Source organism: Anser brachyrhynchus (genome assembly GCF_964034855.1).
Source record: "Anser brachyrhynchus genome assembly, chromosome: 22".
NCBI lineage: Eukaryota > Metazoa > Chordata > Aves > Anseriformes > Anatidae > Anser > Anser brachyrhynchus.
The window spans coordinates 5,684,070-5,708,893 of record NC_137715.1 but is presented as its reverse complement, the minus strand read 5'-3'; the positions used below and the strand labels follow the sequence as shown (position 1 = coordinate 5,708,893).

The window sequence follows — 24,824 nt, the reverse complement described above, 5'->3', positions numbered from 1 at the left end:
TTGCCTCTATAATGTTCTTTACAAGCTGGGAGTTAAGCTTAGTTTGCAATATGGGAAATGAAAGCACAGAGGAGCCCTAATATGCCCAAAGCGATGGAGCCAAGCAGATTGCTCATAAGAATGAAAAATCCTGGAAAAAAGCCTGATTTCCCTCACTGCCCCTGATCTACAGCAGATGTGGAGGAAATTGCATGGGGTGATGTTGGTCCAGGTCCCTCTTGTGATGTGGGGATTGGCCTTTGGGCCTCCAGTTTGCTTTCGCCCAATTTTCAGGCTAACTTCTGAAAAGGTTCCTGTCTGCCTGGGGTCTGCTCTTCTGCAGCTGTCACCGCTTCCCTCCTTCCCAACACCCCTCCAGGGACCGTCACAACTCAGTGCAGCCAGGCTGGAGGCAACTGCCCCTCTGTGCTCTGCCCAAACTGGGAATGGGAAAGTGAAACTGCTGGGAAATCCCACCTCTGAAATGCAGGTGCTAAGGAAAAAACAAGCAAACATAGACCCCCTTCAAACAAACATCTGCTGGATTAAGCTCACAAATATCACATTGCAGGACCCGATGGAATAATCCTGGACTTTGACATCTCCCCCCTGGAGGATAGTGGGTGGTGAGCAGAGTGGTTTGGGGTCACGGTCTGGGAACACGGCAGCCACTGCGCTCCTGTGTACCTGTGTCTGGGAGCAAACTCCAACAAGCCAGCTCATCCTTCCCTGGTCAAAAGGAAGAAGTTGCCTCAGAGAGGCTACGCTGTGACCTACATCTACTTACAGGAGGGCAGGAGGTTGTCCTGGACATCCTGCTTATCGAGCACACGTGTGAGTTTGCTGGGGAGAAGCATGCTGCTCACAAAGGGATGGGGTGCAGCAGGCTGCAGCGCTGGCTCAGCAGCTTGGAGCGTGACATAAATCACCACCGCCGCTCCATCCACTGAGTGTGCGGGATGCATGTTCCCTATAGGTGCTCCACACAGGGTAATAAATGTCTGATCTCTGCCAGGAGGCAGTGACAAATCAGCAACGCGTTTAGCTCTGACCTCCTTGCACATGGCACTGCTCAGGAGCGGGGGATTCAGCCACAGCAGAATCCACTGGGACATGAATTGGCCAGGGACGAGGACACATCCCTGCTCTTTTAGAAATTTTATCTTGCTAAGGCATTTCTTATTTCTTGCTATGGGGTTTCTAAGGGCACCAAGACCTGAGAGCATCTCTCTGGGGCTGGACCAGGCTCCCAGCCTCTTGCAGAGCCTCGGCTGCATCGTGTTCCTCATCCCAGCAGCCCAGAGAGGTCCCTGAGGGTCCCTGTGACCATGGCCATGTCCATAGGAGCAAAACGAGTCTGTGGAGGACACCCTGACCTGCAACTGCTTGTGCAGGAGGGAGGGAGGACACCTCTTGTCTATGGGGAGGAGAGGATACCTCTTGGCAAGAGCACCACACGATAAATTACCAGTCCTGTGACCAGGTTGAGGAGTCAGAGCAGGTGATGCTGGGAGAGCCAGTGCATTTCTGAGCTGGGATTAGATGTAAGAAAGATTAACCGGTGCTAGAAATCCCAGGACTGGAGAATAACCAAACTGGAGGCCTGGGTGAGCAGCCCGAGCAGCCGCTGCATCCACGTCCTGACCCGCTTCTCCCTGCCACCCCCCTGCCTGCTGCTCCTTGGCTAATTTTAGGTTAAAGGAACTTTATCAGCTACCGAGCCTCCAGCATGCTCCAGGCACTCTGTAAGAACCCAGACTGCTCCCCGTGGCTTTCCAGAGGGAAAAATATTCAAGAGGTTTTGAGGGCGACAGAAGTGACAGCTTGCTGCGAAGCAGCCACAGCTCCTGCCTTGGAATAGCCTGGGAAAAATATCTCCTGGATCAGAACTTCTTGAGGACCATTTCTGGGCATCACTGTGCCTGTTTTGGCCCCTTCACCTTTAGGGAAGACTCTCATTTAATGCTGGAGAAGGCATCCCAACTGCCTAGAAGGCCCCAGCTATTAAACAGCCTAAATTTGCAGATGCTTTATTAAAAAAAAAAAAAAAAAAAAAAAAAAAAGATCTACTCTGGGCTTCTTATCCTCCCAGGTTTGCTTCCTTTGGATCATGTTTCCCAGCTTTCATTTCCTATTTTTCCTGTTTGAACAGAAGGAGACTAGGAGACTCGTCCTGAAGGTTCAGGAGCTGGAGCCTGAACACAGACCAATATGCTGGGGCTCCCAATAAACCTGAGCAACACGAACAGCTCTGCCTTGAAAGCAAATGAAACTTGTTCCCTCCCATGGCCACGCTCCCAACCCTGAATGTGGCAAAAATTGCATCTTGCACCTTGCTAGGCTCACCTTGCAGCAGGAGGTAGCTTTGAGCAGACCAGTGTACTGAAGTGCCGAGCTGGAGCCAAAACTTGCAAAAATGAGTTAATTCCAATGCATATGCTCAAGCTAATGAGAATGCGGAGACTTGTGTTGAGTCATCCTGTGGTGCAGCAAAATCACAAGTAGAAAAAGACCCAGAAGACCACATCCCTGCCCGGAGCGGGTATGATTGCTGTTCTGTAAAGTGGATGAAGCTCACGAGCGGGGAAGATGGACTCTGTCTGGTGGAGCTGAGCGTGGTTTTCTTCTGCTCGTAGGTCATAGTGATGCCAGCACACCTTCTGCTGGCACACGAACAGAAGCAGCTCCAGCTGCTGCCCCTTTCCTTCCTGCACAGAAGATCTAAACCTGCTGCTCTCTGTGCTGCCATCACAGCTGGTTTCTGAGCTGCTTCTCTTGATAATTGACAAAGCACAAGCAGCAAGATTGATCGGTGAATGGAATTAGATTCTGAGGCTGCTAGCTGCATGTCCCAGCACCCTGGAGACTGTAATCGCCTCAGTGAGCATCAAAAAGTAGGGAAGATGGACAGGGAGAGAGGAACGAGCTGTAGCAGATATCTGCTAATGCCTCCGTGAGGCTCTGCTGATAGATTCAGCCCCGTGGAATTGCAGCGTGGAGAGGTTAGGGGACGGTGTCCTTTCTCAGGGCAGCACACCCAGTGTCGAGCAGCTGGGGGTGAGGATGTGGCAAGGGAGGACTTGCTCTCCCCCTGGGCACCTCCAAACCACAACGCAGACTGGTGACCTTGCACTGCCTGGGCTGAGCACAGTGAATAGGGGGACTGGGTTTTTCTGCAGCCCAGCATCAGTCCAGATGGAGCCTGACCCAGAGAACATCCTTCCTGCCAGCGGGTACCCCTGGATACCCAAGGTCAAAAACTCCCCGTGCAGAAGACTGGGTGTGAAAGATGCCCCTGGCTTCATACGTGGTCCCATCCTAGACATCCTGGGATGTGCACAGAGGAGGTAGGGAGTCAGACTGTGAGCAACAGAAATCTTCTGAAAGTAGTGTCTGCTGCTTTGCAGAGGGATGGGAAAGGAGGAGAAGTGGAATACGTGATTCACTTTTTCTTCCTCTCCTCTCCTCTCCTCTCCTCTCCTCTCCTCTCCTCTCCTCTCCTCTCCTCTCCTCTCCTCTCCTCTCCTCTCCTCTCCTCTCCTCTCCTCTCCTCTCCTCTCCTCTCCTCTCCTCTCCTCTCCTCTCCTCTCCTCTCCTCTCCTCTCCTCTCCTCTCCTCTCCTCTCCTCTCCTCTCCTCTCCTCTCCTCTCCTCTCCTCTCCTCTCCTCTCCTCTCCTCTCCTCTCCTCCTTCAATCTCTTCCTCTCATTCTATTCTATTCTATTCTATTCTATTCTATTCTATTCTATTCTATTCTATTCTATTCTATTCTATTCTATTCTATTCTATTCTATTCTATTCTATTCTATTCTATTCTATTCTTCCTTTATTCTTCTTCAGCCAGAAAATGTCAATGCACTTCTCCAAAGGCAGCTCTACCCTGTTATTAACTGCTCTGCAGAAGCAATCGCTGCAGTTGCTACAGTGATGCTCCGTGTGCGTGGAGGTAGGAGTGGGCTGCCATGCACAGCTTTCCCATTCACACACGATGTCCACCACAAAGACGTTCAAAAGCATATGTCAAAGAGGGAAACACATCCCCCATCCAAACTGGATTCCTTTCTACAGACAAGTTTTGTGATTTCCTTCCTCTTTAATAAACTTTGGTTGACCCTCACTCAGCAGTTAATTTTACTTAATGAAGGCAAACTCCTGCTTGATGGAGTAAAACATTCACGAGGAACACAGTTAACAAACTGCCAAGTTCTTAAACTCTATGGAATTGAGCATTGGTCCTCTCTATGCTCCTGATGGTCTTCATAAAGCAGGAGAGCAGACCAAAAGAAACACCCATGAATAACCTTTCTTATACTTCCCCAGGTGAAGCAGCAAGAATCTACAGGATCACAGTTATCATGTTCCTGGAGAAAAACATCTGATAGAATTAGGATTTTTACCTATGTGGCGAAACCATTTTATCACAACTAGTAGGCAAGATAGCTATCCCATCACTTCTCAGATCATCCACCTCATTCATACGCAAGCCATGGCTGGAGAACCAGAGGATGTGGAAACCTGGGGTTCATCAGATATCAGGAGATTGCCTGTGACATTATTATAAGGAAAGAAATGTGCCAACATTCCCAAAGACACACACAATAAAAATAAAATAAAGGTGGAGAGGATACAGAACTGCTCAACAGTTTGTCAGACTTCTTTTGTGGCTGCCCTGGCAAACTGTTTTGTACCAGCATCAACCACATTAACCATGAATATTTTCCAGAAGCCACGGTCTTGGGCTCAGAAGGATGGAGGAGAATGGCTTTGGGGGATGTAGCCTTGCAGAACACCTCAGAACATCAGCGGAGTTCAGCTTGGGGTTGCAATACCCTGAAACCAGATGGAGATGGGGCCTCATACTGGCCTTAGGTGTTGAAAAGAGACCTCTCGTTAAGGAATCATCTACCCTCTCATTAAGGAACAAGAGAAGGAAGAGGAAACCTTCAACGAAATCCCAGCAAGAGCATAAGATCTGCCCGAGCAATTGCCTGATCTGGGTCCCCCTGTCCTCCCATACCATTCCTGGCAGGCTCTTGCTCAGCCTCCCAAGCCCATCAACCCCAAGGGCACTGGGCCATCTGGTCTCTGCTCTTCATGCTACCATAAGGATGCTTTTTATAGAATTTTCCATTATGTTTGTGTTTTTACTTTATTTTTATTTTGCTGCTTTTTTGCTCTCTGCATAGAGGCCCCGTGCGTCATTCCTTCTGGGTTTTATTTGATTGCCTTTTGGAGATGAGAAGATTAATATTTCATCAAATGTACAGGGAATAAATAACCAGATTTGAAAGACATCCAGAGTCTCTCCTGCCTTGACTGGCATTTAAGGGGCTGAAGAATGGGGAGGTATTTTTACAATGAGACATTTCTGAGGAAGCCACAACCCTTGCTGTGATCTCTGCAGGACATTTCCATTGCTTGTGGCACATCCATACCCACGAAGCGGTCATGCCCAAAGTGTGCGTTAGCTGTAACATGCGGCACACTGTTGATGTGGCTTTTCACCCCACCTTGCCAGTGGCAGGTCCCCTGGGGACATAGGTATGTCCCCGTGTCAGCAGAGCTGCTCTGGCTACTGTCCATGCAACAGCATCATGTACACCTATGTAACACTGCCACGTACATCAGCGCAACAAAACTTTCCTAAGAGAGATGTAGACAAAAGCAGGCTGGCTGGATGCTGGCAGGTTCACGCATCTCTGTCACACAGCTCATGAAAGTAGAGCACTTTTGGCTGATGGCTCATTGGGATGAGTCTCCGGTGTAAATCTGGGGAGTTCTTCCCAATCACAAACTGTGGCATTTTGTCTGATAGGGAACACGAACATGGCAATTGGCAAATTTGGGTTGACTTAGCTAAAAGCTTTTTGATTGAGGAAAATAATAATTATGACTATTATTGTGATTAGTTTAGCATCCTGCCTTGAGGTTTAATTAGCTGTAAAACAAAAGCTTTTCTGTTCCCGTTCTTTTCAAAACTGACACTTCCCCCCGACAGAAATCTGAAAAATATGACAAGCTATTTTAAGAAGCTCAGAAATCAAATGAGATGTTCAGTGAGATCCCAGATCTTTGTGGGTTTCCCAGCTTCCTTGAGTTTGCTCGCTTTTATTTGCAGATGCTGCCTCAGCGTTTTTGTTGACATGATGTACTGATGCACACAATCTGGGAGAGGGAAAAGAAAGCATGGGAGGGAATTATCCGTGCACTGAAGGAATTGGTCTTTTGCTGCATGGAGCAGTGAGTCAGAGCAAAACTCAGCACAAAGTGTGTCCTGGCTGGCTTTTCCTTCTCCTGGGAGTACGCGGGTTTCTCTCCCTGCATGACTGCATCGACAACACCAGCCTCTCTGGTAGAGTTTGATGGGATGAACAGGGGTCTGAAGTGTCTGGAGGCCACCCAAGCCTTTCTCAGGGTCTTCAGGACCAACAAACCTTTCTGCCAGCACAGCTCTAAGTCATTAACCATTACAAGTGGTTGTGGGTTGAGCAAGGAGCCTTCAGCCTCCCTTCCCACAACGTATTCAGCAGGTCTTTGGATTAAGCTTTGCCCTGTAAGGCTCGCAGGGACAAAGCAGGCTATATGGAACAGTTAAATACAACAAGACTGGCCAAAATTTGGAGCACAGTTATACAATGTCTTGGTATATGGAACACCTGGGCCCACAACCACTTTTTTTTTTTGCAGATAGAATTAGAGAACATCTTCTTCCCTTCTCCGCAGGTCCAGGAGGAGGAAAAATGGTCAAAGCTTGGAGAAAGAGCCTGAAACTGGATTTTAAAACAGCTCCACACTGTGACAGCACTTCCTACACCAAACACCACACTAAAAACCATCCTGTGCTTTCCTCATGGTCACAGGAAAGGAACAGACCCAATCAACCAGAAGGGAAACTGAGGCCCGTTGCCAATCTTGGCTGTGTTTTCAGATGAAAAGCCAAATTCCACTCTTCTACCAGCTTGACCTCTATGTCCATGACTCTGGGTACTGCTTTTTGCCTGCGGACGTCCCAGTTAGAAGTATCAAGTACCCGTGGCCATCACTGCTACCAGTGCCCCAAGGGGGAAGTGGGGGACACGTGTGCCAGGTTCCCCAAGGGCAGGAACCTGCTCTGGTCTTGTCCCTGTTGGCCATGCCATGCTGAACGGGTGCACAGAGCAGTCCCAAATGTGCTGGGAGGATGGCTGCAGGGTGACAGGACACAACACAGGAATGCTGCGGTGGCGTAACTCACACAAGCAGCCCCAAAAAGCAGCCATCCTGGAGCTGCTTGGAAACAAAAACATGTGCAGTTACATAAAATAATAATATATCAAAGGCAGATAAAGTCAGGCTAAATCGCTCCTCTCCCTCCTTCCTGGAGATCCAATATTTCTCTTCATTTTCCTCATCCCTAATACCCATCTCCTACGTTTGTCTCTGCGCCGCACCAAGGAGTTTGAGATTAACCATGACGAATGGACTGATTTCCATGTCTCAGGGACTGTTTTATTTTCCCTTTGCCACATCTGACAAGTTGCATTTTGCTATAAATCCCCTCAATTAGGCCTTTAAAACAGCACTGCAGTTATTTCCCTGATATATGGGAAAGGAATTATCTTCAGGTCCCTGGCAACCAATTCCTTAACTAAAAATAGTTGGTGCTCACTTCGGCTTTCACCCCACACTCCGGGCACCTGAGATGACAGTGGCTATTATCACATGTGTCCTGGCCTGGACATCATGGGATGGCTACGGACTAGCCCCAGGAGGGTGAAAATGGTGTTTTCTCCTGGCATTTCTGACCAGCACACGCCACAAAGCCTTGCTTGTGGCATGGGAGTGAGGTGGGAATCAGCACTGCTGGGGACCGGGTCAGACCTGTGGCTATTGGCAAAGGGGTGAATGCTCACCCAAGCCTGATCCTGCAAGGATGTGGGAGCAACACCCACTTAGGCAGTGTCAATCCTACAGCTCATGAATTTCAATACCAAAAAAAAAAAAAAAGCCATTACCAGAAAGCTGAGCTGAATTTGGGGCATGGTGTGGAAACAGGGTCCCCAGTGCTCCTGGCTGCAAGGTGCCTCCTGTGCCTCACAGACGTCCCCAAAACCAGAGCATAGAGCCATGCCCCAGCCCCATGACACTCTTGGGGAAGGGGCTGAATTTTCCTGCCCATGGGGAAACGCCAGCAAAAATTCTGCCTTGCCCCAGCAGACTCAAGCCCTGCCTCCTCACCACCAAAGAGGGATTTTTCCTTTAGAAAGTTTTGAAGTGAAAGGCAATGCAGAGGTAGCTCTGGAGCTTGTCTTGTCCTGTCACTTCTGGGGGGTTGAGATATTAGGAGACTTAAGAAACAAAGAGTTTCCTCAATTTATCAGAGCTTTACATATTTTCAAACTTATTTTCCAAAGCAGTGACACAGTTGGTTAAATCCAGCTAATGCCGGAAGATTTGCATCTGGGTTGTTTATTCCCTTTAATGACTGGGCTGGGAGCTTTTACCCTTTGAGCTCTGGGGTGGGCCATTGGTCGCAGCCCTGGCCAGCCACTCACACCTTGGTCCAGCAGATGCAGGATGTTCACCTTGTTCATGCGCTCTCCTGTTCTTCAGAGGCAGAAAGTGGCTCGGCGAAGATGGATGGAGGCTTCAGCTGGGAATCCATCAAAGGACGCTGCCCTCTTATTGATCTGTCTGCCACGTGCTGTGGTCAGAGGCTGTGACTGGGACAAAGAGGGACGCATAGTTCTACACCCCACAAGGAGCTGGCAGCAGAATCAGGAAGGGGGAGTGTCTTTCATACCCCCCAGAATGGTGACCCCAAAGGTGATATCTCCTATTGTCCCCTTCCCAGCAGCACACCTCAACTCTCCTTATTTTCTCAAGGAAAATGGAACCTTAACTTGCTGCCTGGATTTCTGCTGCCAGGTCATTGAGCCAGGCTGCCCAGGGCAGGTGCATCAACCATGGCTAGAACAAACACCCCAAGCCTGAGGTGGATGCAGAAGGGATGCCCAGAAACTGCTCTAGCTTCACCCAGAGATTCATCCAGCTCAGAGGCAGACCCAAGCTTGGCCATTGTGCCCCCAAGAGATGTGGGCTTCTAGGCAATGGCACAGAACAGAGACCCCTTAACATCCATGTTTTAGGCTAGAGGGCATTTGTTAGCCCCAGAAGCATTGTCCAGGCTCCCCTGCATCACATCCCCCCCCGCTCTCCCCCTCCCCAGGACACATGTCCGCCAGACAAGTGCCCCCCGCTGTCAGTTCAAGCCCCACTGCTCCCGCCCCATTGCTTCTGCCCCTTCTGCCACCCGTCCTATGTGAAAAACAGCCCTCAAGCAGCACCCCCCTCCATGACTCAGTTTGTCCTGTTACGATCAAATATCCCCAGCACATCCCTGCTGCATGGAAGGACCCACGTCCCCCCCTTGTCCCTACAGCATCTCCATTACGAGGAGGGGCTGAAGTCCATTCTCCCCCATCCCTTTGGGAAGTGGAAAGGGGCTCCCACCTCCCTCTGATTCACCAGCCGGTTTGCAAGGAGCTGCCAACTGCAGCAGGGACGGGAGGGGAAGCTTCCCCTTCCCCTGACCCTGTGCCAGAACAAAATCTGTGAATGCATCAACCCCCCTGCAAACTGCAGCCCAAATCCCGCTGCATGCAGGCACAGGTGCCCGCAGCCTCCGCATGAGAGCCCGCAGCGCCAGCAGCAAAATGCCGGCTTTTGCGGGCAGAGAGAGGAGAGGTCCAGGTCGTGGGGGGGAGGAACGGGGGGGATGCGGGACCTTTCCGCTGCCGAAGATGCTGAGGGAGAGGAGAAAGGGGGGGGAAAAAAAAAGAAAAAGAAAAAAAATAGTTGGAAGGCACCAGGGAGGTGGAGGAAGGAAAAGGGGAGGAGGAAGAGGAGGAGGTGGGAAGGGGGGAGTGGGAGGCTGATGGGGAGGGATGTAGCCCATCGGCAGGCGAGCTGCAGGGTGGGCAGCCGGAGGGGCGGCTTCCGGGGAGGTTATAAAGGCAGGAGAGGGTCTCTGAGCGAAGCGGGGGGGGGTGAAGGCACTTACCCACTTCCTTGCAGCCCCGGCGCGAAGCCCCGAGGATTTTGCAGCCCCGACGGCAGAAGGAGCCCAGCAGAAGCGGGGAGCGCTGCCGGCCATGCCCCGGGGAGCTGGGCACAGAGGGAGTTAAGGATGGTGCCCAGCCTGCGTCCTGCCCTCCTCCTCCTCCTCTTCCTCCTGCAGGTAAGGTGCTCGCCAGCCCTCTGCTCCCCCGGGGACCCTCCTGCCTCCCTCCCCTCGGCACCCTGCCCCGCTCCGTGTCTCCGCGACGACTTTGCCCTTTCTTTCCAGGAAGGGAAAAGTCAAAGGAGACACAAAGAGCCCCCGGGAAGGATCCTCCACCTGAGCATGGGGTCTTGGCAAGAGTGCCCAAAAACTAGCGGGGAGGGGGCTAGAGCCAGGGACTCACCACCAGGTCCCCCCGAGAGCAGCCCGGCTCTCCCAGCAACTCCCCACCTCACGCCTCCCAGTGAAACCAGCTGCCACCAGTAGCCCTTAGCCACCCCCTCCCAGCAGCCTGCTCTGGGGGTGTGATGGATGGGGACAGCACAAATGCAAAGCTGAATTCTTCCCCCCGCCTTTGACTGATTTCCTAAAGAAACCTCTCCTTTTTTTTTCCCCCACCCGCAAATCTCAAGACTTTCCTCTCTGAATTGCTCACGGTGGAACTGGAGCCACTGCTAATTTTGCAGCTCTGCACAAAATGCAAATGCTTTGTCAGAAGCGATATTTTTCCCTCCCTGAGGGCTCATCAAGAAAGCAAATGCTCCCAGCCCAAAGCATGTTCAGATCCCAGACCCCAGGGAATGAGGCGAGGAAAATGTTTCCAGTGAAATCCCGAGCATTATTTTAACAGACCTAGGTGGGCAGTTAAAAAAAATGACCAAGTTTTTGATTAAATCTCTGTGTTGAGAGTGTTAAAAAAATAAATAAATTTGCCTGGCTCTCTGCAAAATGCTGTCTCAGTGGCCCAGTTGTGACTGCAGAATTAAAAGGACGGAAAACACGGAGGGTCAGCCCTCACCGTTAGCACCTTTGTGGTTCATACCTGCAGGCTGGTTTCTTACCACCCAAATTTAGCTGCACCTTTGGATAAAAAGTTCTCACCTGGGTGAGAAGAGCTGATGAGCACCCAGTGACTGCCCTGCCAAGTTGGTGCTGCTTTTTAAAGCTTCTTTTGCTTTTAACTGCACAGCCCCATCCTGTTTTATAAGAGTTTTTTTTTTTTTTTTTTGGGGGGGGGGGGGGTGTATTCCCTAGCTCAGGTTTTGCTTGGCTCCAATATAAGCAATGAAGGTGAGATAGAGCAGGAGCTCTTTCCCCCACCCAGGTGCCCCTTGGATGTTACATGGGGACACCGTGGGCAAAGCCACCACCCTGATGTAATAGGGGCAGGATCTGGGATAGGGACAGCCAAGCAAGAATGACAGATCCCTGTAGCTACTGTGGGAGCAAGAAGTGGTCAGAAAAACAGTGCAAAGGTACTGAGACACAGCTCCCATGCTCTGCTAGACCCCGCCAGGTTTGGGGGTTTCCTTAGCCGCTCCCACATGTTCCCCAAGGGTGGTCTTCCTGTGAGGATGGGGGCTGAGTCCCCAAAACCCTTCCAGAGTTTGAGATAGAAACCACCCGGCGCTGGGGCTGGGGCCAGGAAGAGGGTCACAAAAAGCAGCCCAAGCAAAGAGGAGTTTCCCCCAGCTAGCCCTGAGCAGTGCACCCAAGCTGAAAAACACTCCTTCACAACCCATCCATCTATTTTGTCTTAAGAATATATGTATTGAGTATTTAGATCCTTTTCTAGCATGATCCTACACTCTCAAAGAACACAATGCCCTGGCTCCATGATTTTCCCAGTGGTGTCGGGACTGTCCCCAAGGTCTGGCAGTGCAGCCCAAGCTGTGGGCGAAGCCAAGCTTCTCTTGGGGACAGGGTTAGCTAAAAGAAACAGGAAAACTCCAGCCTCAACCAAGCCCATCCCTGCAGCCAGCAAGCACAGAGACCTGCAGCAACTTGGCTCCGACAGGGCCAAGGGGCAAGTCTCTCCTGCTTGGGCAGGCTTTGCGTCCTGCAGATCCCTGGGCTGGCACAGCTAAGGTGTTCCCTGTGCATCAGCTCTAGTTTAGCATTGGTTTGTCCACCTTGCCATGCGGAGCAGGCATCCCTTGAGAGGGTCGGACAGACAGACATGGAGGCAGGCAGCTAACTTTGGGATCTTGCTCTCTGGCATCCTGCACATCATATAAACAAACTAAACACGTGGTTGAAAAGAACAAGTTCACGTGCAGTGATGTCAGGAACTGATGACATTTTGGGGGTTGATAATAGTGTAGAAATGTCTTACAGAGAACCAGGTCTGATGGTGGGGGGTGGTTTCCCCTATCCCTTGATCCGCTCCAGCAACAATAAGCTCCAGAACCAGCTCCCCACCCCTTTGCTGCTGTGTAGGACACGGAGACACAGACACTGGGGATCTCCTCCAGTCCTTGTATTCCTTAAAAGCTGGAGTAGATGCAGTGTGTATGAGCTCACCCCCGTGGTTTCACATTTTCAATGAAGAAGTGAATGGAAATGGCACAGCTTGTTCCCAGAATAGCTGCTCTCTCGCCATAGGATGAATATATAGAAATGCAATGAGAATAGCCTGCACAGAAGGCTCGATCCTGCCCTGAAATACAACCCTGCTCTCCAGAAATCTCGCACAGGACTGGCTCAGAATTTAGTTGGGAGCAACCAGCTTGAGCTGTGGTCTGAGGCTGCAGCATTTGGAGAGGTTACATCTGTGTTTTTAACACAGGAGAAGGGTATCCAGACCCAAAGCCAAGCACAAATCTTTAGTGGAAGTCCCTGAGCAAGCAGCCCAAAGAGCCTTTCTCCAGTGCTTGAGAGCTGTTGCTCAGGAGCGGATGGCTCTTTCCGAAGATGGGAGAACATGCCCAGAGGCCCATCTGTTATATTTTTTTTCCCCCAACTGTATTTTTCCTAGCAATACCCTGGTTTATCAATGAGTCACCCACTGAGAAGCAATTGCCTCCATTCAGACAGCAATGGGCAAAGGGTGTTGGCCTTTCGCAGACAATAGCCCCCGTTCCACCCTGAAATCCTGCACGGCTCAGCCTGAAAACGCAATGGCAAATGCAGCCGATGTTTTGCTGTGGTCAGGGTTTCCCCAGACGTGAACACAGGTAAACTGGAGGAAAATTATTGGTGAATTGAATGGCAGATGCTCAGCCCAGGGCATAACCCTCAAAAGGTGATGGGTGAGGGAGAGTGATGGGACAGGTGAGGTCTGGGTCGTGGGAGGCAGCTGGGGACAACAAATATCCAACCCCAAAAGTGAAAATATCTGAATGCACAAGGGTCCCATAATTAAAGTCTGCAGGAGAGTTTAATACAAACACCTCAGAAAAGCAGTCCTGTGGATGTGCCCATCACTCCACGTCTTCTCTAGCAGCCTTTCCTCTGGCCAACCCAGAAGCCATAGGAGCTGCTTTGATTTACAACGTCTCCTTCCCCAACTTGCTTGTGTCGTTAGCTTCCAGCACCCGAATGACATTATTCTTTTTCCACCTGTCCCCAAAAATTCACGTCCCTTTTGATAGATAAATGAAGTCAGAATTATTTATGTGCTGTGAGAGACTGGAGTGTAATCCAGGAAAACCTTTAATTGCCCATAAATCAGGTTTTACAGGCACTCATTTAGCCCTGATTGATATTCTTTTGTTAGGTTCTGCATCCAGCATGCTCAGAGAGAGACTCCAAACAGAATAAATGTTCACACCAAAGCCTCCGTCAGAGGCTGGCCCTCTAACATGGCTAAATTCATATGTTCCCAGATTTTAATGCCAGATGGAAGCATCAACGCAGTCTGCTCCCTGTCTCCTCCCCCCCCACACCCCGGGTAACGTTAGCCGTAGAAAATCCTCCCCTGGTTCTTGCTTTGAGCCTTGATCTGCTGCTTTGCCTCGATGCTCGCAGGGCTCTCGATGTGGATTTGCACAAAAGCAAGTGAAGGAACAACAGTTCAAAAAGCGGGGGCTCGAAGAAACCTTAACTCAGGGCATGGCAAAGCAGATGAGTGTCAAGGCATGGAGTCGTACAGGGGGCTTTCATGGGCTGGGAGCTCCCTGGGGTTATCATTTGTGGCTTAGGACTTTTCCAAGGGATGAGAGCCCTCCAGGTGAGGTGGTAAGAAGCTGAGCAGCTGCAGTGGCTGGAAGTGAAGGAGCTGAGGACAAAGGGGTGAAAGCAGGGGACGGGGCGGTCTGGAGGCACCATGCCCACCTCCACGTGCAGCCGAAGGGCAGCTCTTTGGGTGAAGCTTTGCAAAGGCCACTTCCAGCCTGCAGCTGTGGTGTCAGCAAGTTGTGCTGCCCTGTGCCCTCCCTGCACGCCTGCTGGTGTAGCTCTGCAACCCAAGCTTGGCATCCAGCTCCTGCCGTGCTCACTGCAGTCAGCACCCCCAGTCTGGTGCCTTTTCCTGCAGGATCGCGGCCAAGAGCAGGATCAGTCCTCAAGGTAGGTCTGGGACAGAGACTGCTCAGCCCTTCCCCAGCCTGTATGTCCTGACTGTCCCAGGAGGGACTTTCTTCTTCCACACTTACTTTTGAGCAAGTGTGAAGTGGTGTTACAGGGTGGCAGCAAGCCCAGCTGGGCTGGAAGGATGGACCAAGGGGAGTGAAAGGTCCCTACAGCAAGGACACAGCAGGTTGGCTGGTGCTGCACCCATGCTGTGGTGAGCAACCATGGACATGTGTCCTTGGGTGAAGGAGCCAGCAGGGCAGAGCTGCTCAAAACAAGGTTTTAAGTGCATCTGATCAGGAGCAGAGGCCATAAAAGTGTCTCCTAAGATAGATCCTTCCAGCCCAGGTCCTGTCCCCAGGTGCTACACGCAGGAGGATGTGACATCCCCGTCCAGATGCCTTCATCCTGAGGGATTTCCTGCAGTGACTGAGCCACTGGGGCTGCTTTCTGCTGCTCACAAAAGACCCCCCCACAACCCACCTGGGGGGGTCTCGGATGCTTTCACCATCCATCAGTCCCACTGACCTCCCTGACTCTGTGAAAAGCCACTTGCTCGCATCTTGCTAATCACTCTGCTCTCCAGTTACAGCCCTGTTGGCCACGGAAAACCCAAGCCCCATCTTAGCTTGCTAATTAGGCCACGAGCCATCTATCTCGCAGCTTGGAGCTGTCAGCCCTTCCTGCCATGCAGATCCGATCTTGTTTGAGGCAATGAGATCTCAAGGGGGGGGACAAGCCTGTCTCTGGGTAATATAGGATGGGGGGGTGATGTTTGACTCAGATGTTAGTTCATTAATTAATATCTGTGGATTGCTTTGGAGAGAGAAAGCACTGCAGGGGAACATTAATTCCTAATTGTTGTTAATTGAATTTTGCTGCTAGGTCAGTGGCAGGTCAGAGAGATGGATGCTCCGTGCACACACATGTGCGTGTGTGTGCGTGCGAGTTTGCTGCTCACACCCAGATCAGCAGTGAGATCCTGAGCATCCTCGTGCTGATGAGCTGGAACAGCTTTAAAAAAAAAAAAAAATCAAGCAGCTCAGGGCATGGCTGGCAGGATGGGATGGGGACATCCCACCCTATGTGGTGCAGCAAAGCCTGAGCAAGATGCCCTGTGTGCCTCTTTTTCCCTTCTGGCCCAAGTTTGATGTGCTGGGGGTGGGACACTGACCACAGCTGTGCTTGCTGTGGACAAGATACAGCAAATGCTGGAGCAGCAGCATGTTGCAGTGTCCCAGTCGTGCTCTGCAAGGTCTAGGCTTAATCAGGTGTCCTCAGCATCTGCTGGGATGCCTCCACATGTGAACTGGAGACATTAGCAGAGCCTGGGAGGGAGCTGGGTGGCTGCTGAGACAACAGCGGTGGAGCCATGGGTGGCTCCAGATGGAGGAGAAGCTGCTGCCAGCACGGGGCCATGCAGCTCCTGGCAGAGCACCATCCTTGTGGGAGAATGCCACGGCTGAGCAGGACCTCTGTGCAAAGTGGTTGCTTCTGCAAAAGCAGATTGCTTGTTTTAGCCTCCACAGCTGAACGCTCAGCAGAAGCTCTCTGGGATTTTGGCAGCCTGGGAGAGGTCGCAGAGGTTTTTTTCACTGCAGAGCATGGTTTTCAGCAGCTTGTGTCAAAACAGGACCGGGAGGGCAGAGGGAAAGGGCCGCTGGGGCATGCATGGCTCCAGCTCAGCCAGGCTGGGACCTGCTGGGTGCCATGTGGCAGCTTACAGCAGGGATGCTTTGGCAGGCAGAGCTGTGCAAGGACAGAGCTTTGACCTATTCCTTCTGCAAAGCCTGCAGAGGGGTTAAAGTAACCTGCAGGGGACAAAACACACAAGAGAGCCTGGCCATCAGGCTAAATGGGCAGAATGCTTTTGGTTCATGCAAATGCACCTGGAGTCACTACCTTATCCCCTCCAGCTGCAAAGCCGACAGGACCAGGTAAAAAGGCTGTGGTGTGAGCTTTGGCCACATTGCAGTGAGACAAAATTCAGAGTTTGGTTTAAAAGCAAGCAAAAACTGGTAGTTTGTTTTGTTCTATTTTGGGGATTTTTTTATTTTTTATTATTTTTTGGTTTTGCAGTTTTAGCTCACTTACAAAGCCTGCCCAGAGCCTGCACTCCCTCTCTCCATCCTCACCCCCTCCAGCAGTAGCTCAGTCCATGTTGCAGCCCAGTGCCAAGACCTCTCCCTGTGTCTGGAAGGAGAATGGGCACTGCCAGGCTGGAGCAGGCTGTGATTAGCACAAAAACGTCCAGTTAACACTTGCAGGCCTGTTCAGGTAGGCAAACCATCCCAGGCCCTTTGGGGAAGAAACCTTTAACCCCAGCCGCCTGTGCAAAGAGCCACCGGATCCAGCAGGCACCGAGCAGAGGGGATCCAGCCCCACTGCACCCCCATTTTGGCATCTCTGGAGTTCGGGCACTCTCATCTCTGGGCTGTGCTTCATCCCCACCGATCCCAGAGCATCACTGAATGTGCCCAGATCCTGCGGGACCGGTGCAGTGGGAGCCCTTACAGAGCTTGGGGCAGGGATCTGCTGCCGGATCCCCTGTGCCATCTGGAGCAGTCATAACAAGGAAGCTATTCTCAGCTCCGCTTGTATGTCTGCCTGACATCTCTCTTGCTGTCAAAACCAGCTTCCTAAGGCAGTAAATAGTTGTTTGGAAAAGAGCAAGTGGGTGCTGAGCTTTTCTCCCCGTCTGAATAAATTCTGCTTATGCTTTGATAGGGTGCAGGAGATCTCTGGATGTGCCAGCAAGAGGAGCCAGTGTTTGTATGTCTAAAGGGTATGGGGAGGACACAGTCCTCCCTACGCAGGGTGGTTTTTAAGGTAAATGGCACTCAGAAAGGGAGATAAGGCATGGAGGAGGAAGTTTCTGGGTTCAGCCTCGTCCACTGTTGGTGTCCATCCCCTGAGCAGAGGGATCGGCCCCGGTCACCCCTCTCAGCTGGGGGAGGAAGCAGGCAGCTGTGCCTTGCCCTTGCAATCACTTTCCTCAACTTCAGTTTCCCCAAACTCCTGCAAAAGCCAAAGGAGCAGCCACCTGCAGTCCATGTGGCCTTCTCCAGGTCATCCACTGTGCCTGCCACCGCATCCAGCCACTGCTGGCAGAGTCTCTAGGTTGTTCCTGCCGCACAGGACCAAAGGGCTCGTTGCAATCGCTGCTGGAAACCATCATTCAGGAGCAGCTTTTTCAAAATAGCTCCCCAGGTAGATGGAGTAAATGGTTTTCACTTCCAGAGGAGCTGCAGAGCTGCTTGGGAGCTGTTCTGGAGAAGCTCTTGCTGATGGGATAGTTTCTGGTCAATGCTTGCCAATACTGCAGGAATAGCAGTGCTCGTAGACAAGCCTTTCTCCTAAACGAAGGCTTCATCCAGACCTGATTGACTGGATCAGGTCTCCTTAAGGATGCATATTAGCATCTTCCCACTGACAGCTTACAAGGCTGTGATTTTAATAAGGTATTGCAAATCTGAGCGCAGTGTCAGGCTCGTCATGTTTCCCCTGCCTGCTCTCAGGATGCAAAGATGCTAAAACTAAAAATGTTGGTTAAAATGCTAAATAGCAGAAGCTCTGAGGCCTGGCGGGGGCTGTGCAGGGCTGCAGCATGAGTCGCTGGGGAAGATGTTTTGGGGCAGAAGATGAATAATGGGTGGGAAACAAAGCAGAGAACATCAGGCCCCCTGCCCCAGGCTGGGAAACCGGTCCCACAAACAGGTGCGCGTCCACCGTGCAGATTTGGGGGGTGACATCCATCAAGACATGGGCAAGCTCATATCTGACCAACTTGTTGCCACATCCAAGAAGGCACGGGGGAGCCGTATATTGTGTGTATAACCCTGCTACCATCTGATTTCTCCCCACGCAGGCGTTTCTCCTGTGGGATAGCCCAGTGGCAGCCTCCATCCAAGAGCAGTACTGCGAGAGCCTGCCGCCCGCCACCAACCACACAGGTGAGTGTCCTGTGTCCCCAGCCTGCCCTTGCTTTGGTCAGAGCACCTGGGGCAGAGGTAGTCGGGGTGGGAGGGAGGTCTCTGGGCTGATCCAGCTCCTTTTCAGGGGGTGGGGATGTGCTGAGGCTGCATTGCAGCCCCGTGGTGAATGCCGCATCAGCACCTTTGCAGGGTGTCAGTTGAGGCAGGTGGAAGATGCAGAGCTCAGGAGAGCTAAAAATAAAGAAAATAAAATTGTGCGTGGGGCTGAGCTGGAGGGGGAGGTGGGCAAAGAGACACCTGCCCTGTGCCTGCTCCAATGCTGCCCCTTCTCTGCATGTCCAAGGACACCAGGAGCCAAAGTGGTCCTTGGTACCAACTGGGGACATTTGTCCCCTACGTCCATGCCTCGCTGGGTTACTGACAGATTTAGGGAGAGGAACAGTGGCTGAGGGAGAGGAGAGGAGCTCCCAGGGACCAGGAGAAAAGCCCTCCCTGGCTCAGGGTTGCTACAGAGTTCGTTTTCCCACAGCTGAAAGAAGACAAAGCGTGCACCGAGCAATTGCCCTGCTTGCCCCAGTCCCTGCTCAGCAGAGCATCCCTTGCTGTCAGGGTGACAAAAGGCTGACGGGTGGCTCCCTGCCACACCACTCCCATTAGCAGCAGATTAAAAAGTACTTTTTAAGCAATTTCTGCTTAACATCAGCTGATTCTGTGCCTGGCCCATTGGCAGAGCCCAAGGCATGGTGCTGCAGAGCATCCCAGCCTGAGACATGCGGGTAGAAAGCTGAGGGTAAAGCAAGGCTGGAGGTGGAAATGGAATGCCTGCGTGTCTCTGTCCTGGGTGCTGTGCAGGTGGGAAGCCCGGTCATAACTCAGGGGCTTTGCTCCCTGAAGGTTTCATTACTCTGCTCAGCAAGGAGTGTGTCCTTGGCCGCATTAAGCTGTGATAAATTTTGCTTTTGTCTTCTTCTTAACGCTCCTACCTGGTGCAACCTGTGTCTGACTCTGATCCACGGCATGGTGGGGTGCACCAGCCAAGCACCTCCAAATCTTCCCACGATGCAGGAGCTGGCCCATGGCACAAGCCAGGGTGGCAGCAGCCCCTAGATCCTCCTTGTGCCCAGCTCATGGCCCTCGTCACCTGCTGCTGCCACCTCCTGAGCCTGGGGCAGAGAGCAGGGAGTGGGGAGCATTTTCAAGCAGCGCGTGCTGCTTTTTACAAGCACTGGGCTTCGTTCAGTTGGGATTTACTGGTGTAAAGCATGGCAGGAGTGAGTGCGCCTCAGCCCCCATCACTCTGGGATGGAGAACACAACATGCCAGGCTGCAGATTTGCAAAATCTCCGCTCTCTGACCTGTCATGCCTGGGTAACTCGATCGATTTGGGATGGGGATGGTGCACGCGAGAGTTGCTCCCAGCTCGGGGAGGGGGCTTTGAGCAGGAGCTGAAATTAATTGGCTTACGTCTGTTGCTTGGTAAGCGGAGCTCAGCGTCAGCCCTCATCCTTGGGGCCCATTTAAGCCCTGCCTGATTTAGGCAGCAGTTCTGAGGGGGAGATATTTACAAAACTGGCAACTTTGTTTCGAGGCTATTTAACGTGGAGACTTGTTAGGATGATGCTAATGAGAATTGCAGCAAGGCCGTGAGACTTAATTTGTTAATGTCTGTGTAACCCTTGGGAAATAGCACGTGCTAACAACACGAGCCCACGGATCCTCAGGCACGTGAAGCAGTGGGCCTGCCACGGCGTTGCTCCTCCAAAAAAAATAGCCCAGCCTGGTCTCTCCCCCCTTCTCACATTGCGAGTCCCTTCATTACTTAATTTCACACTTTTTAATGAGGATGCACAGCTGTGCAGTGCTATTGCTGGGCGCTGGCACTCTCCAAAGCAAGTGCACTGAGCTGAAAAGGTCTCTGCTCCCAGCAGGGTGACGCAGAGAGGTCCGGGTGATGCTCACCAGGTTCTCATCCATCATCCTCTAAACACCCTGTCCACAGCGCAGTGTGGTGTCCCTTGGCATTCAGCCTCATCTGGACCCCTGCACAAATGTGGTGGCTCAACCTGACTAAAAATACCTCTTGGTGGGCCTGAATCTGGCTGGTTGGCACCCATGCATGTAGGTTAGCTGCTGCATCGCTGAGGCTGCTTTTCTGTTTACTCCTCCAGGCAGAAATTATATCAGGCTGGACCTGAGATCAACAAGGTGCATTAGAAAAATCGGGTCGGCTCACACCTCCAAATGTCTGGAAGCCAAAAAATTCCCAGTATAGGCTTAATTAATCAAAAGAAATAACAAGGATCAACATCCCTTGTCCAGGGTGGAAAGGTGCTGATCCCAAGGGCTCCCTGCCTCCAGATTGCTGCAAACAGCAAACTGTCTTCCTGAAGATTTTGGCTCCCCAGGGCCTGTGCGCAGCTGCTTCTCCCTTTGCCCTGCCACAAAATGGCTCGCAGAGGGACGAGGTCGTTTCCCCCCTTGGGGATGAAGCATCCCGCTGTGGCCGCAGGACAGTTTCCCACCATGGTCTTTTCCGGGGAAAGGAATTAAGAATCTGAGCAGATGGGAAAGCCTCTTCCTAATTAATAGATAAGACTTTTCCAAAGCAGCCCAGCAGAAAGCACTCGAGCAGAGCGGGTGCTCCCGGGGTTATTTTGCTTTTCATAACATTCAAGCTTGGATCAGCCCAAGGAGCTGGCACCCAATTGCTAATAGCCCTGGCTGTTCCCGGCTGCACGATTCACCACTTTAAGCCATTAAATTGTTATCACAATAAATTGTTATCCTCAATCTCGTGTGTGTGCCCAGGAGTGAGCATGGAGCACAGCTGATTTCTTCCCAGGAAAGAAGTGCTTTGGGCCACTGCATGTTCAACTAAAGCAAGGGAAAATGACACCAAAGCTAGGCAGAAATGAATAAAAATGTTTGTTTGTTTTTTAAAAATGAGCCTTTTTCAAGGGCAGAAGGGAGCATTTAAATAAAGCAAATTGAGCTGGTCCGGATGCAGCAAAAAGTGGTGGCTGAGAGGCACAGGAGAGCAGCAAGCAATGCGAGCATTTCCTTCGCATGTGCTTTGCTGGACAGGTCTGGAGACATGTTTTGCAGCAGGTGACATTTTGACCAGGAGCCTTCCCACCCGCTCCAGCCCCACACCACTGACACCACGACAGCCATCCCTGCCTGAGCCGCAGCTCTTTCATTCACTCTGACTCCTCCGGGGAAGAGACTGGAATTTAAATTCATAAAGGTCAAATTAACAACATCAGTGCCTCTCTTCCCTTCAGCCTCATTGGCATCTCTCCCACTGATGCAGAAATACTAATAAAAGGGCTAAAGAGGCAGCAGGGAGTCCTGGCAGGGACTTAGCACCGAGGGATTGCAGTGATAGGCTCGGGAGCTGAAAATTTTGAACTCACCTACATGAAAAAAAATCAGGGTGTTTAAAGTGTATGCTGGTATTGATAAAGCCATTCTGCTCCATCATCTGGGAAACAGGGATGTCAATAGAAACTTGCTTTTATTCATAGGTTTTGTTGTAGTGGAAGAGGGAAGATAGTGATGATTTGAGGTTTTCTGGTAGGAAGCAGCATGCTGGCACATCTCAGCGGCAGCTACACCAGTTAAACTGCACTTTGGACTGAATGCAGTAAAATCCTTGCCAGCTGCTCCATTCCGTTTTAGCCAAATCAGAGAGGAAACCTCTCTCAGCAAGGGATTGCAATTCTTTGCTCAGCCACCAGCAAAGCCCAGGCGAGACCAGGGAATAAACCACTGGCTGCTGCCCTTGGCAATGACACAACCCCTGTCACACCATGGGTCGGATCAAAACAAGATCTGCCCCAAACCAACCCACTACATGACATATTCTGTACAAATATACGATCCCTATCCACCGCATTATATACTCAATACATATATAAGATTCACATAAGCTTGACGTGGATCAGTCTCAGGTGACAGCATCGCACAGATGCATCCCATTGATGGCAGAAGCTAGGCTTGGTGCCTCCTGTTTATCCTTCTCCAGAACAGCAGCAAAGACCTCAGGGGACAGCCAACAATGGTGAATAGCAACAAGCTGAAAATTCATTACGAAGACCCTTTGCTATCATAACGCTTAATTAGCCTGTGTAATTATTTTTCTTTGAGGATCATGAAACTTGAATGCTTGGGAAGATTGCTGGAGATTTTTCTAAGGTCTGGACTCTTACAGAAATAAATAGAAACATCCAACACCAACTAAAGCAGCACTGGGTGTAGGGTGTGAGCAACAGCTGGGGTATTTTGAGACAACCACAGTGCTCCCAGACAGCCTGTGTATCCATCCTCAACTCAGAGGGAAAGCAAATAGCTCCACCACCCCACTTTCAGCCCCATATTAATGTAAATTGCCCCTCAGTGTTGTTTCCCTTGGTGCCTCCAGGTGTTCCTCATAAACATTCAGCACCTATCCCTCCTGAGCACATCAGAGCCTTTAAATAAGAGCATCCCCACCAAAGCTTTTATGTGGAGGTATTAAGATAGGGAGTGGCTCCTTTTGCTCTACCAGCATGGTAATACTGCCTGGGTGCAGATGACTTTTCACAGTGTGGGTCTGCCCTTCAGGTGCTGCCTGCAGTGAGTATGTTTTGGTTAGACATGGAAGTGAAGCCCTGATTATTAAATACAGGCCCTCAGAAGTGATGGCCAAAGCAGGGGATGTCAGCCTGCTTGAGAAGCAGTCACAGAGGCCGTCGGGGTGGACAGAGATGATTGTGGTTGAGTAAGATCTCCAGACGGGTAGAGATATGAGCTAACGCATCTCAGCTCTTACTCAGCCTCCTGGGACACCTGAGATAAATAACTGTACCACTCTCAGCATGGAGTGAGCCTATGATTCAGTCTTCTGTTGTGTCTCCTTGCCCCTTCTGCATTGTGCAGAGGGAGAGAGGCTTTGCCTCCAAGCAGCTGTAACTTGCTGGGAATTCAGCAACAAGCTGTGATGCTGCGCGGCTGCAAAGCTTTGCTGGGGTGTGAGCTGGGGCTGTGTTTATTGATGCTGCTGTATCAGCACAACTTTTGCTTTACCCCTCTTCATGCCATTCTAGTAAGGGTTTGATGGTGCAATCATGTTCCAGGCCTCCTGGCACCAGCTTGAGGGCACTGCAGCCATGCGTCTGGTGGTGCTGGCACAGGACAGGCTTGCTCTGTCCTCTTTAATTTTGTTCCAAATCTTCTGGTGGATCAGCTGGGACCAGGGCACTTTGCCCTGCCAGGCTTCGTACGTCTGCGTGGCTTTAGCCTGGAGCCATCTCAGGAGTTTCTGAGTTGTGGAGGCAGGCTGGGGAAGGCTCTTTTATAGAAACAGAAGGGAATCTGCTGTAGTTATCCTGATGCAGTTATGTTACAGCTGTCTCAGGGTAAGTCCCTGGACAGGCATTTTTCTTTTCAGGAGAAAGGAAAAGCTTTGCTTTGTTCCAAAGCTGCAAAAGCCTGAGGGAAATAGGGTGAGAAGGGATTTGAATGACTTCCCCTGTGCCACGTTCCCTGTCTCAAAGCAGGACCTGATACATATGCTGCATTTCTGTGTAGGAGGGAGCAAAGTCTGGGGGATTTGGGTGCACGTAGGAAAGTCCCTGACCTTTCTTGCTGCAAAGACCAAAACTGTGGCTGCGCCGCCAACAGTGCTGAGAAAGCCGGAGCAGGTGTCTGCAGAACCTGGGAGAATAATCCCTCTGCAAATAGGATGGGCCACGAAGCAGATCTGAATGCATTTAGCACTGATACATATCATTTCCATGCTAAACAGAGCTCTAAATGCTGGGAGCTGCATGCCTCTGGGGAGCAGCTGGAGCAGACGGTCGTGATGGGTGAAGGGGACATCGCAGCCCTCCCTGCACTGTTCTCTTTCACTGGTTTACTTTAACCCTTCCCCAGCAAGAGACTTTCTTCCCTATATGCTGGACATCACAGCATTTCTATGATTCAGAAAGTGGGGGAAATATTATAGCTATATTATTTGTTGGTATATATTAATATATAATATATTATAAATAATTAAATATATAATATAAACTAGATTCAAAACTGTCTGGATGGACCTCCAAATGCCATTTCCAGCAGCACTGGGGCAAAGCCTGCTGTGAATCGGGTGCAGTTCCAGGAGCTTTCTGCAGCCTCACACCACTGCAACCCCAAGCCCAAATCCCACTCCACCCAGTAACCTTGATCTGTGGGACACGGAGGGGCTGAGGTCCTGGTGATGCTGCTCCACCTTGTGCTGGCTCTGTCCACCCCGCATCCCCGCCGTGGTGGGATGTGACACCCATCTGCTGTCTTTGTCACCTGGCAGGTGGTTGCCGTGCTCTAATGGGAGTG

At 51.1% G+C, this 24,824-nt stretch overlaps 1 protein-coding gene and 1 long non-coding RNA gene across 4 annotated transcripts in view; one reads left to right on the top strand and one right to left on the bottom strand.

Moving 5' to 3' along the window:
- Nucleotides 1-7,253: 7,253 nt before the first annotated feature.
- LOC308181518 lies at nt 7,254-10,646 on the bottom strand. The gene is made up of 3 exons (XR_013941482.1): nt 10,424-10,646; nt 10,021-10,124; nt 7,254-8,680 (listed from the first exon to the last, which is right to left on the bottom strand). It is a non-coding gene; the product is annotated as an uncharacterized lncRNA (long non-coding RNA).
- Nucleotides 9,883-24,824, top strand: part of LOC308181505 (corticotropin-releasing factor receptor 1) — a 27,326-nt gene continuing 12,384 nt past the window's right edge. The window contains exons 1-3 of one of the 3 annotated variants that reach the window (XM_080564882.1): nt 9,883-9,933; nt 10,035-10,197; nt 18,401-18,485. In XM_080564882.1, coding sequence (XP_080421008.1) covers nt 10,147-10,197; nt 18,401-18,485 — 136 coding nt within the window. In that variant the 5' untranslated portion in view covers nt 9,883-9,933; nt 10,035-10,146. The other 2 variants (XM_080564881.1, XM_080564883.1) reach the window with 2 other exon arrangements.